General features: G+C 38.3%; 1 protein-coding gene across 1 annotated transcript in view; it reads right to left on the bottom strand.

Moving 5' to 3' along the window:
• prex2 (phosphatidylinositol-3,4,5-trisphosphate-dependent Rac exchange factor 2) overlaps positions 1-14,032 on the bottom strand; it is a 116,582-nt gene that overhangs the window by 83,183 nt on the left and 19,367 nt on the right. Inside the window, exons 2-8 of the mRNA XM_026938048.3 lie at positions 10,937-11,008; positions 10,215-10,337; positions 7,482-7,586; positions 5,536-5,637; positions 3,484-3,645; positions 236-369; positions 46-149 (exon numbers count right to left, since the gene is read on the bottom strand). Coding sequence (XP_026793849.1) covers positions 46-149; positions 236-369; positions 3,484-3,645; positions 5,536-5,637; positions 7,482-7,586; positions 10,215-10,337; positions 10,937-11,008 — 802 coding nt within the window. The remainder of the gene's footprint in view (positions 1-45; positions 150-235; positions 370-3,483; positions 3,646-5,535; positions 5,638-7,481; positions 7,587-10,214; positions 10,338-10,936; positions 11,009-14,032) is intronic.

Below are 14,032 nucleotides of genomic sequence, written 5' to 3'. Positions count from 1 at the left end.
GCATTATGAACAATAACACATACCATGTGGACCTCACACACTCACCTGTACCGTCATCCACATTCTCCACCTCCATCACCTCGGTGTTGATTCGTCCGCGGAACTGGTACCGTGGGCCCTCAGTAGCCGCCTTACTGTTCTTCAAACGCCTGCCAAGAAACACAAACGTCTCCAGAAGGTTTCCTGATACTCCACAACGTTCAGGAACATACTGTACATAAGCTATGAGACTCACCTGTTCTTCTTTTTGCAATAGACCAGCAGGTTGTCAAAGAGGAAGAAGACCCGCTCCTGGATGTTCCCCGCTGAGATCTTCAGCAGCACACCCTGCATTAGCATCTCTGTGCAGCTGTCTGTGATGTTGGAGCCCTAAGCAGAGCAAAAAAAAAAAAGGTGTTAGGTTGCAAGAAAACCTGCTCACGCTGATCCTCAGAAATCACCGAGGAGGCACTTGGCTTTGAAACGTTTTTCTCCATTGCACGCGAATGGATTCTGAAAGCTCGCTGAGTTGAAGCCATGAATCGTGACTTGACAAAGCTTGGATTGGGACAAGGCCAAGCCGTATAACTCTCTTTTAGAGACCGGGGGTGAGACAGAAACACTCCCTGTAGGTCGCTACTTCTCTGCAGGATTGTCAAGCAGTGAAGCATCGCTTAAGTCCAAATGATAGCACATGCTGTGAGGAGGATGGACAGCACACTGCAGTGCCTCATCAAATTTATATAGTTTGCTTTTTTCCTCTTTTGAATCAGTCATTAGGGGTAAAAATAGCACACGATTCTCAGAGGAAAAGCAGTGAGCATTACAGCCTGCTGATTCTCTCTTTCTTTCTTCTGTCTGTATGACTATTATGTACATTTCACTCACAAACACTCATTTCTTACTGCTTTTATTTTGTCTCTCATTTATATCTGTCACCCACACACACACACACACATCTGTTCCATTCACTGTATGCCAAAACAATTTTCTGAAACTCTCCCTGCCTGTGTCTGATTCATCTAAATTTTATTTCTCACATCTGTATTGTATTAGTTGTAAATGTACTAAAGGACAGCTTGCTGCAAAATTGGCTAGTTAACCGCTAGTAGGCTAGTAAGCTAGCTAGCTTTTTGTGTTGTGTGTCTTGATTTGAATCCCTGTATTCCATAGAATTGTGTAACAGGAGCCAATCAGCGAAGTTAGCAAGCTAATTCAGTTAAGCTGAATATAGCAAGTTCATAGTGCAAACTAACTGAATTTATTGTCATGGTAACAGATTTGACCCATAATAATCTATTAAAATCAGATATCCCAGAAGACTTAACAAGTACCTTTAATTTCCAGGTGACTTATGCTACATTCTCATGAATTCGGAGTCCCTATGCACAACCTGCAACCTCCACACGTTTCTTTTTCAAGTGCTGGTAAAGTAGTAGTGTGGGTAAAGTGACCGCAGGAAGACGGCTCCTGCGTCTCTATGTAGCCTACTCAGTTAGCCTTAAGGCCTGCTGAGGACACACAGCTGTGCTTCGGGTCAGCGCTAACAAGCAATCATCCGTCTCTGGAAGGCAGGATGGAAATAATGACTCTCTCCCACTCACTCACACACATCCCATATCACTCCACCCTTCCACCCACACCCTCAGCATGTAGACAGTAAAGCTTAATTGAGTCCCTGTATAGAATTTTTAAACGCAGACGGAGCTAAGAGCTGGCAATTAATAAAAGCAGCAAGACACAAACTACAAATATGATTGCTTTTGTGTGTGTACAGATTGCGTTTGTACGAAACACACACACACACGAATTTTCATTTATAATCTGGAGTAACGCTCAGGCAAATTGCCATTCAAGAACCACCAATGGCTAAAACGGATAGCAAATCGGCTTCCAAAAGTGCTTCATAAAAGCTATTTTGAGAAAGCGGCTGTGTTCAGAACAGTATGTACGCCTAATTGATGAAAAAAAAAAGCCTAAAAGAACATTTCGCTCATGTAGCAGCCTTGGCCATTCAAATGTTTATGATTTCTCGCCTACAAGAATGGGTGGGGCAGTTCCGAGGGCCCACTTTTGTTGCAGGGAAAAAAAAACATCTTCCATACAACATTTTCAAACAAAATGGAGCCAAACTCATTTTCAAAAGTCTTTAAAAAGCCACTCCAATGTACTTCGCTTGTTAAAACATGACAGACTGTTTTGAATTCTGCGGTATGTTTTTTACAGCAGTTGATGTGGACAGAAAACCTGGCTCAGATCACTTCAACATGCACTAACTCAACACGAGCTTTTGTTTGCCACAGCTTGCTTTAAAGAGCAAAATGGCTGATGTGTAAATCTGCTACGATTGTATGAGCAAAATCTGATTTAAAACACATTTACAGTACAAATAGCAATGGTTTTTGGGAATAAAATCCATTAGCATGAAATCTGGAATGTGAAAATATACCAGTGTCCTAACTAAAACAAAACATAATAGTATTATAATGTTAACTAAACTAGCTAAAGCAGTGTTGTGCTATCATTAAACCATTTAGCTTAAATAACATCTGAATCTATCTGAAATTCCTTAGCTAGGTAATGTTAGATAAAACTTTTTATTGTGTAACAGTAATTAAAATCAAGCCAGGTTTACTAGAAAGATAGCAAGCAGACCTTTTACTGTGTGATTAAACCTAATACTGCTAGCAGGCTATCTAACATTAGGTTAAATTATTTTATAATTAAAACCATAAGTCTGTCAGCAAGCTAACAGACATTAAGAAAGCTATTTAATATACTTAATTACTATAGTAATTAAAAGAGCACATAGCAAAATTGTTAGCAAGCTAGTAAACATTAAGAAACCTATTTTAATTATGTGTAATTAAAACCAATAGCGAAGTTTGCTATTAAGCTGGCAAACAGACAAGGTTACTGCGTGAGAAAACGCAACAGCCATGTTAACTAGCAAGCTAGTTAACATTGCAAGCAAGCTAGTTAACATTAGGTGGACTATTTTATTATGTTATACAATATTAAAGCCATGCATTTGTTAGCGAGCTAACACATATTAAGAAAGCTATTTTAAATAACGCCAGTAGCTAATTATGCTAGCAAGTAATTAAAAAAAATAATCCATGCACCAAGTTCTCTAACAATCTAGCAGATGTTAGGTAATCTATTGGGTTTTGCAGTTACGGCCATTTGTGCCACCAGTTAAAGACTTAAGAATGAAACTGAAGAATATTGTAGCTTCTGACAGACCCTCTTTTCACACAATCTGACTGTATTCCATAATAGTATACATGGTAAATCTGCTCTGTGTTGGGTTGAAGTACCACATTTCGCAAATCCAGCTGGTAAAATGATTAATTGTTGTTTATATCTCGTTCTACAGCTGGATGATCTGTTACTTATGAAACGAACAGACTGTTCTAACATGTTCTGAAAGCTTTTATTTCCTGCCTTTTCCTTTCCAGGGACGTTTGGTAACAGTGGAGTTTTGGTAAACGATGGACGCACCTCCCATCCCTCAATGTGCGACTGCCATTCCTCCAGCACCTCCAGCTTCTCCATCTGTCTCTTGGCTTCGTTGATGCTTGAACACACCGCCTTCATCACTTGGAGGGACTCGTGCACCATGGAGTAATCGTTGTGCTTCTTTGGCGTTCTTTTTAGCAGCTCCTGAAAACACAAACACACACACACACATATGTGCACATATACGTTACATGCAAATATACACTTACCGGTCACATAGGAACATCTGTACACCTGCTTATTCATGCAATTTTCCAATCAGCCAATTACTGTATGTGGAAGCAAAACAATGCATAAAATTATGCAAATACAGGTAAAATGCTTCAGTTACTTTTCACATCAAACATCAGAATGGGGAGAAAAGTAATCTGAGTGGCTTTGACCATGGCATGGTTGTTGGTACAAGATGGACTTGTTTGAGTATTTCATATACTGCTGATCTCCTGGGATTTTCATGAACAGACTCTAGAGTTTACACAAAATGGTGTGAAAAGCAAAAAAACATTCAGTGAGCAGCAGTTTTGCAGATGGAAACACCTTGTTGACAAGAGAAGTCAGGGGAGAATGACCAGACTGGTTCAAACTGACAGAAAGGCTATAATAACTCAAATAAGCACTAGAGTGGCACAAAAGAAAAGCATTTTCCTTAGCGTCTGGAGACTGCATGTTCGAATCCCGGCGATGCCTCAGCAATCCAGTGGCCGTGAGTCCAAGAGAGCAAAATTGGCTGTGTTCTCTGGGTGGGAGGGGCATCCACTTCCTCCCCAATCAATTACAGTGACACTAGCCAATCGTAGGTGTCTGTGAGCTCATGCATGCATAAACGGACAGATAGCTCTTTCCTCTGAGTGTGCTAGGTCACCCTGTGAGCAGCAGACCAAAAACATGTGGTTGGCTTCACCCTTCCTAGTTGGTAGCTGGGGGTGACTTAACTGGTGTGCGAGACTTAGCCAAAACTAAATTAGGGAGAAAATTGTGGGAAATCTAAAAATAAATAAATAACTCTTTACAACTGTGGTGAGCAGAGAAGCACCAGAGCCTTGAGGCAGATAGGCTAATCTCCAATCGCCAATCTTAACTCACAACCAAAGAATGGTTTTACGATGTGTGATTTTTGCCTGTGACAGCAAATCCGGGCCAAAAATCGCACAACATCGTAAACCCGGCTTAACTCAGCTACCACGGAGAGAGCCTAAACTCTTCACCCAGGCCAAACACAACAGCTCCAGCATTTCAGCTTAACTCTGACTAACAGAAAGGGAACATAGATCACTATCAGATATATTTAGTGAGAACCCTTATCTGTTCCAGCTGTGAGATCTCAAATGGAACGAAAGCTACAAGGACATGAAAGAACAAGAGATTGCGGTTTTGTTAATGCGAAACTAGCGCCTAAAGCAGAAAGGTTCTGGAAAAATTTCTGGTTCAAAAATAAGTTCAGTGTCAGCAGAAGTGGGCTGTTTTGAAACATGGAACACCTCAGATGGAGTCAGCTTGATGGGACAGTTTCGCTGACGCATTACCGTCAATGTTATTAACAGTCTATGCTTTAAGTCAGGAAATATTACAGAACTTCAGGTTGGGCTCTTGAACAAGACTCTTAAATCTCAATAGCTCATCTCTATACACTTAGAAAAATGGGTTGTTCGAGGATTCTTTGAATGGTTATTGCTGCTAGCTTTCTAAAGGGGTTCTACTTCATTTTAGAGGCTGACATAGAACTTTTAAGGGTTTTATGGTAGAAATCGAAGAAGGTTATTGATCTTTAGGGTAACAGATGGACTCTAAGCTTGGATGGTTGTTTTGTATAAAATCACTGAAGATGGAGTTTCTTGGCTGTAGGTTTGTAAAAACGCTCTTTTGTAAAAAAAAAAAAAAAAAGAAAGAAAGAAAGTAAGAAAGAAAACCACATTAGACAGAATCTCCTCTAATATAATCTGCTTGCTTCTGTCTGGTTTCATGCGGATGAGTTTAATGCCACTGGGCGGAAGGTCAGCAAGCCATAACGAGGGAAATAAACAGATTTTCACTCACTCTGAGGAGCAGAGGATACTTGCAGATCCTCTGGATGGGAGCCACCAGGTACCCTTCCAAAGGAACTTCTGTGTTCTTTCTGCCTCCCAACAGCATGCAGTTCTAATGAGGAACAAAGAACCAGAACAGTAAGACAGAACCAAAAAGAGCTAGAATAGAGCTAAAGAGCCAACAGAACCAAAGACCAATGGAACAAAATCAGAGAAGGGACAAAAGCAATGAGCAATGAGGCAGAACCAAGTAAAGCCCACACAAAACCATACACTAGTGAGACAGAACCAGATAGTACTAAATAGTACCAAATACCAATAGGACACGTTCAATTCAGATCACTGAGAGACAAAGAAAGTAGCAAAAAAAAAAAGAGCAGAGAGTAGAGAAACAATGAGAGACAGCCAAAGAGATAGAGCTTAAAAGCAATGAGAGAGAGACAAAGACAAGCAGAACAGAACCAAGGAGCCTTAGAGAATAAAAGAGTACTATAAAAAGCCAGAACAAAATTAAAGAGCAACTAGACACAACCAAAGAGAGGCAGAACAGAACCAAAAAAAAAAGCTTGAAGAAAGAAAAACAAAGGGACAGTAAGACAGAACAAAGGAGGAATGTAACAGAATCAGAGAAATAACAGAAACAATGAGCAACAATGCAGAACCAAGAAGAACTAAAACAAAAACAAAGACTAATGAAATTAATAGAACCAAATGGCACAGATTATTACCAAATATCAGTGGGACACAAACAAAGTTCAATTCATACCGTTGAGAGAGAGAGAGAGAAAAAAAGCCCTGAATAACAGGTCCAAATAGCAAAGAACCAATTAAACAGAAGGGCACTGAGCTTAAAGCAGGAGAGAGCCAAATAGTAATGAAACAGAGCCAGAGAAAACTAGAACAGAACCAAAGAGCCTCTGAGATCAAACCAAAAAGCAATAAGAGTACCAAAAAGTGCCAGAAGAAAATCAAAGAGCAGCTAGATACAATAAGAGAGCTAGAACTCTTAACAAAAAAGCACTAAGAAAGAAAAAACCCAAAACAGAATCACAGACTAGTGAGTGAGAACCAAACAGGACTAAGTAAATAGCAAAGAACCAAATAGAGAACCAAAGATTTACAACTTAAGGGCAGTGAGACAGAGCCAAAGAAAACAAAAAAATACCACATAAAAGAACCAGAACAAAACCAAAGATTAACTAGACACATCCACAGAGAACCAAAACAGAACCAAAATCCACTAAATAGGAAAGAAATGAGAAAAACAGAACCAAAGAGCAGCACAGTAAAAGAAGTTAGTACTAGGACACAAAGATCTAAAACAGAACCAAATGGCAAAGATACAGAAACAAAGAAATAAGCAATGGGACAGAAGTGAATTGCAGTGAGACAGAACCAAAGAGTGTAAGAATCAGACTCGGGGTCAGCCGCTGTGCTTTGTGGGTAATTAGATCTTCATCAGCTACATACAACACCAGTGTTCTCAATGTCAAGGCCATAAAATGCAGATTCAATCAAATTCAATTAAGACACATCATAACTGGTACTTACATACCTCACACCTCCATCTATATTGCTACTACTACACTTAATATACTGTATTCAGAAAGCACCTGAAGGATGGAAAGATCATACCAGGCAGAAAGTGGAGAAAAGAACTGTGGTTTGCCTTTGCTATTATTATAAATACAAAGGTGGATTTGTAGGTCTGCTCGGACCTACAAACTGGTTTTATGGTGCTTTTAAGACATGAATGAGTGACCAGTGCAACTGAGTTGTGTGTATGTAGGTTTGTGAGAATGTGTGTAAGTATAAATATCTCTTCCCAACATTGGAACGTTGGCAAGAACGTTTATAGTGTAAAATGATATATACAATCAATTTCAATAGAGTAATAAGGGGTTGAGATTTATATTCGGGTGGATGTATGATCGAGGATTTAAAACGAATACTTACCAGAAGATATGTGCGAACACTTCTGATCTTGTTGAGCTCCAGCAGCAGCCTCTGGGCTTTCTCATGGTTTCCACAGTACTCATCGTAAATCTGAAACCTGGCTCTCTGAAGACGGACACACAAGTACACACACAGACTTAAGCGCTATTCAGAAGTTACGTGAGAGTTATGCACATGAGTTTGAGTAAAACATTGTCATGTCTCAGTTACACACAGTTCTGAACTTGAATTTAAGCCACTGTTCTTGTGCGATATCTTAATTACATTCAAAAGAATATGGAAAGTCATTCGAGGCCAATATTAAATACATAAATATGATACTATTAATTAATATTGTCCCTTTGAAGTCCATGAACACTTGAAAACAGAGACCGCAAGCATGAACTACATGCAGATGAATGCAGAGCTTAAGCTTATCTTAAGCACGTGCATAATCAGGCTCTGAATACACGTAACTTTCCATGAATAAATATTGTATCTTTGGACTTAAATCCATAATGCATTGTAAAATGTAGTTTCTCATAGCCTTTAAATGGGCTACAACAGTGACTGGAGTACATTAAACAGTCCAATCTTAGCAAAGTGATCTAGCTAGCTAACGTTTGCAGCTAATCGTGGCTAGTTATTCATTCCATGCACAAGCTAACATCAATTACTCTCAAGTATTAAAGTGACAAAATAAAATGTTTAAACATATACTTATACATGAAATGTCTCACCACAACACTTGTTAAAGATAAACACAGCATACATTTTTCTTACATCAGCTTTTGGGGAATAGGTTTAAATAGATTTACAGCACTGAGAGAAACAACCAGTATGGAGGAAAAGCAGATTTACAGACACTATCCTTTAGCTAAAAAAGAAACGTTTTTAATCCAATCCCATCAGTCAGAGTGACAGAGATGATATTCGATGTGGTCAGTGGTAGACAGGCTCCATGTGATACTTATTCTCAAAAATAGGGGTGGTTTTCTCTTGTGATTGCTGAATTTTGTTTTAAGTGATGGTTGGCACTAACAGACTCAGGCTATCGTCTTTGCACAGGCCTACCACAGAGGAAATGTCTATTTAACTTTTGGGTTCACGGTGTTATTATGGCTCACAGGAGGTCTAATAGCGAGAATTAGTGCACTGAACCACCTGTCTAAGTATAGGATAGTAGATTAGAGATTGTACTCTACCCACAGTGATGGATTGTCCAGATGTTTGGCCACCACATTATGTCTTAGAGGTGGCCAAAACAAGCATATGTTATAGTTATCAGAAAAACGACATAATGATACTCTTTTCTGAAACCCTTACAAGTGATGTCACTTAAAATGTCACAGAAAACTGAAATTTTGTGATGCGTATTTTAAACCCATCAGGTATTGTGTATACTTTTCTCATATAATAGCCTACTTTCAATGTGGCCCTCTGTTGGATCTTGAAAAGTTCTTTTTTTGGCCAAAGGACCCACGGGATATATCACATACACAAGGAATGTACAGTTAATGCTTTTTTCACTGAGAGATAACCCTCCCAGGAGAGACTACAAAGAGATGAGGATAAGAAAAACGAGGTCTCGCAGTGGGATGGGACAGAACCATAACTGCAGCTGCACCCACAAATTCAGCCTCTCTCCACACTTTGTTATAAGACGTGGCTTTTCAATTGGATTTTTCAGTCACACTATGATTCAATGGTAAAGAAGAAGCAGAAGTCAATACTATAGAGCATACAGAAATGCTACAGAGCATAAAGTGTGTAATGTGTATTGTGCTATGAGAAAAATAGTATAACAGAAGTAAATTATTGGGGGAAAAAAACCTGAACGTTGCAACAACATGAAGTACAAAGTATGAATAATTAGTGATTCTGCAATGTCTACGTGGATTTCAATGTAAAGGGGGCAGGGCTAATTGTTAGTAGTGCTTATTGATGTTGCTCATACGTTATTATATATCCTTTATCAAAACTAGGCTTTACTGCCTGAGCAGTCTTTACATCTGAGCAAACTAGCCCGTGAATGCTCACTAGCATATGAAAGCTAATCTAGTAAGCCACGCCCACTAATATAGTTCTCTGATCAGTTTGATCAGTGAGTTTTGCTGGTGTTTGAAATTTTAATCTAACTAAAATTTATGTCAAGTATCTGAATGAAGAGTCACCTTTTAATTTAGTTCATGGCTATAAAGAATATAATTCGAACTGCTTATACATGATGTTTTGTTGTGGCCTTTCACATTACCACTTCTGACTAACACCAAATACTCAAAAGAACATATGCAAGAAAATATGCATATGTCTTTATCCATTTTAAAGATTTTAAATAAAATAATTAATTATGAATAATAATAATAATAATAATAATAATAATAATAATAATAATAATAATAATAATAATCAGACCAGAGAGGTTAAATGAAATGAAAAATCTAAGCGAATATTTATATCATTATATATATATATATATATATATATATATATATATATATATATATATATATATATATATATATATATATCTCATATTTAGATCATTTACATAAATGCATTTGATTGGTTAAGCAGTAACAGAGAATCTGCCACAGAAGCAGCGCTGGTTCTGCTAAGAGTCCGGATCTGGACTGTGGTCGGCCAGTTGACGATTCCTGTTTTACACTTCATTCCATAGGGCAAGTAGAGAGAATGGGAATGGGAAAGACAGAAACGAAGATAAAAAGAATGTATGTGATGTCAAAGACTCACAAAGTGAAGGAAGCAGCGTCCCACTTCGTGATGCGGGTGGGGGTCTGGCTGCAGCAGCTCCTCCACCATGGCCAGGAAGTCTCTGTGCACACACCGGATCTCCTCCAGGTTGGAGAACAGCACCTGGTGGGAGCACACGAGGAAGCGCTGAGTTATATAGCTAAGATTTAACGATACAGAACAGCATATATGTGTGTGAAATTAATTAAAAAATATCAAAACAAGTTGTAAGAGCATGAACCTAAGAGGAACCTCAGAGATCAGTCTAGACAGAGTATATGCTGCTTTCTACAGTTGATAGTCGATAACTGTAACCTGTGTGTGACCCACAGCTTCACACACAAAAACACACACACACACGCACACACCACATCCTCCAACACAGATGCTCACGTATGAGCCAAAACAAGCAGGACACACGGATTCCATGTTTATGCCCCAAAGTAAGCAAGCGCTGTGCGTCACTAGCACTCTTAGCCGTGGCCTTGTGACAACTTCTTTAACTCAGGCTCCCCCAGCTAAAATAAACTCCAGCTGCTTCCTGTGTCATCCCGCCTTTCCACCTTCATGCAAAATTTTACTATTTTCAGCTGAAAAGTGGTCTGGATTTAACTGCAGTTTGCAGTGTTTTACTGGATTGCACTGAAAGCACCATTTGTGTTGACTTTTATGAATTTAAGAAGTCAAAAAAAAAAAAATCATGGATTAACTAACAAACTCACCTTCACCATCTCCTCTGTGATGTTCTTATCAGTTTTAGCCACAGCATACTGGTTGAGGCGATGCAGGAATCCCTGTGTTTTAGAAAAAATGTAAAGAGAAGAAAGCAGAAATAGCTAGTTATATAGAGATAAGAGAAAGGGTCAAGTTGAAAAGATTCAAATGTCAAATGTCAGTACACCTTCTACAAAACCCATTGGGTCTGAAAGTTAATGAAACGCGAACAAAGCAACAGCAAGAGCATTACAAAGGCAAACAGGCACAGCAGGACCATATTTGCTCAATGTTTCAGACATTCTATGAATATAAAAAAAAAATCCCACAGTATTTAATAATGAAAGGACTGAGAGGTTCTGAGTCGTTCAAAACAAACTGCTTTGTCCCAAAGTTCAGGAAGTCAGCAAACCAAATAAATCATCTAGCAAAGTCTCAGAATGCTGACAAGACAGATTGTTGCATGAGGAAAGCGTTATCTGTTCTTATTTTATCAGCACCACACACTGGCATTTGCACAGCTAGCAAAACACCAAGCCCCCCTGTTTTAATACAAACAGTCAGGGTCAACTAGGTTTGTCCTTTTTAGGTTTAGATATCTCACAGAAGATTAAAAAAAAAAAAAATACTTTTGTTTATTAACTGTTTATTAAATATTCAACAGGTCCTAAGAAGGTTAATGTACCAAAAATAACATTCCTACTTTATATAATGATGGTTTGGAGCCTCCAAACCATCCAAACCAAATATTGCAGCCTCATTCTGTGTCTAAGTCATACTTCAGATTTACAAAAATTTCTGTAATGCTGATTTTCTTTGTACTCATGTATTGATAAATGGCAATCACCCATAAATTATCAAGCATGTTCACAGCACAGATGATTTGCATTTAGTGGCACCCACAAAACTCCATAAAAGGCAAGGCTCACGGAAGAAAACAACAAAATGATGACTGGTGAAAGATTGCTTCCTAAATGCCACATACAATAAATTTTAACAATAAATGCAGTTCAGCCACTGCAGCTACCATAAACACACAAACACGCTAACTCTTCCTCCTTCCATAGTGTGCCACTTCTTTTGTCCTAATTGAATGAATAGTCTTATTTGTCTTAATATATGGATTTCTTTTGGATTGCTTTCTTTCAAGCCATTAATATAAAATGACAGATTTCCATTAAAAAAAAACATTTGTTTGCAATTGAAATAAATAAGTGATAAAATTGACGATGTTTTTTTGTACATAAATTTGCAGGAATTCAACCCTTTTAAGTAATTTACACCCACTTTCACAAACATTTTTTCCTAACTAACTGGATTTTCATGAATACCAGTTTTTGTATGTAAATGCTCTTTTGAACTATTTATGAATAAATTAGTCCATTATAAGAATGTCTACATGTTATATAATAAACATTTTCAGGACACCAAGTAACCTGAACTTTCCTTGAACCAGAAGTTCCTAGAACCACGTCGAAGACTTTCTGCTAACCTAAAATTATCCCTGAGAAGAGCCAAAGGTATCATTGAAATGATACATAGTGAAAGTCTGAAGATTAGAGGAGCAAAAAGCACTGATTTCTGTTCACAAGTTTATAAATTTGGGATGTTAAACGAAACATTCAGTCATGCACAAGACAGGCAAAAAATGTTAGATAATTTTCTGAGAATTGCACATCGCTTATATTTTGAAGACAAAAATCAGATATGCCTCAGTCCCTGATGAAAAGGGTTCCCATCATCCAGAACGCCTACTTTCCCAGGAGGTTAACTATATTCAGTACCCATGCATTCACTGTGTATGAATACAGCACATTGTCAGTTTAAAGCAGTCTCCCAATTTTACCAGAAAAAAACTATTAAGCAGACAGAACTGTATTCTGATCATCAGTGACAGATCTAATGGGCTGAGACCCCCTGCAGCAGAGCTGGAATATGTCATGCTTCTTTTCGTGCAGAATTTTATCTTTAAAAAATCTTTACTTTTATCTGATAAATATGTAATGTCATAAAGTTGGACATTAATCATATGCTAATCGAGCTCTGTGGATCTGGTACATCTTGAAATATAAAACAATTTGAGAAATGCTTCCCTGCTTCACCGCCCTATAAACCACTTTAATGACACTATAGAAAACAAGGCATTTCCTGTTAGCATGTCAGACCAAGATCTGCTGATTACGGCTATGTCGTAAACACCTGCTCCAATCTTCGAGGGACGACGTGCCCACAGCTGATTCCAGTGAAGTACATGGCCAAATTAGCAGACAAAGTCTCTGGGCTAATTACAGAGCACTGAATCCACTGATTACAAGTGGCTCACATATTTCTACAATTAAATTTAATTTGTTTCCGTAGGCACTCCAATCCCCAATCTGAGCAAAAGATATGATAATAGAATAGCCAAGGAAATGACTTGACTAAATAATAAGAATCACTGTGGTAAACGTTTAGCATTGATTGCCCTTTGGAAAAGTGGTGTTGTGTGGCAAAGTGGGATCTGATTAGCAAGTCTAATTCCTACACACACAGATTTTGAAAAAAAAAACAAAAAAAACAGCTTTCTAACTTTGCACAAATTGGGCTAAATGAATGCAGCTTACAAAAAATCTGCAAGTGACATGAATGTGCAGTGGAATTTTGATACCAATTCATGTCATCAAAATTCCACTGCACTTTATTGGTTGGTTTTTCAACATAAAATTTTGAAATGAGGGTAGGTTAATAGGGGATAAATGTCTTGGCCAAGGTCCACCATAGGCAGAAATCTTTTAATGACATCAGGAACTTTTTCAGAAACCCAGGTGCTTTTGGCACAGTGGTCCATAAACTAGAGCAATCACAGCAGATTTTAGTTTCTGGGCCATAGCTCTGTTCCAAAGAACCCAGAATTTTAAGGCCCACTACCCCAGATCCAAATTGTAGTTCCTAGGCCACTACACAACACAGTATAAAAATAGCTATGTGTCTTTTTCTACACCTCCAGTTCTCTTTGCAGAACAGACAGTTATTACTGCCTGCATCTCCCCAACCAATCCTTTCTCCACATTTTTCTCTTATTTTTCTGTACAAAATGGTACAGAAACAAACACCACAGCTAAAGT

The sequence above is a fragment of the Pangasianodon hypophthalmus genome, chromosome 22 (assembly GCF_027358585.1).
Source record: "Pangasianodon hypophthalmus isolate fPanHyp1 chromosome 22, fPanHyp1.pri, whole genome shotgun sequence".
In the NCBI taxonomy this organism is placed as follows: domain Eukaryota; kingdom Metazoa; phylum Chordata; class Actinopteri; order Siluriformes; family Pangasiidae; genus Pangasianodon; species Pangasianodon hypophthalmus.
The sequence above is the reverse complement of the archived record's forward strand: the minus strand, read 5'-3'. Positions and strand labels throughout refer to the sequence as shown.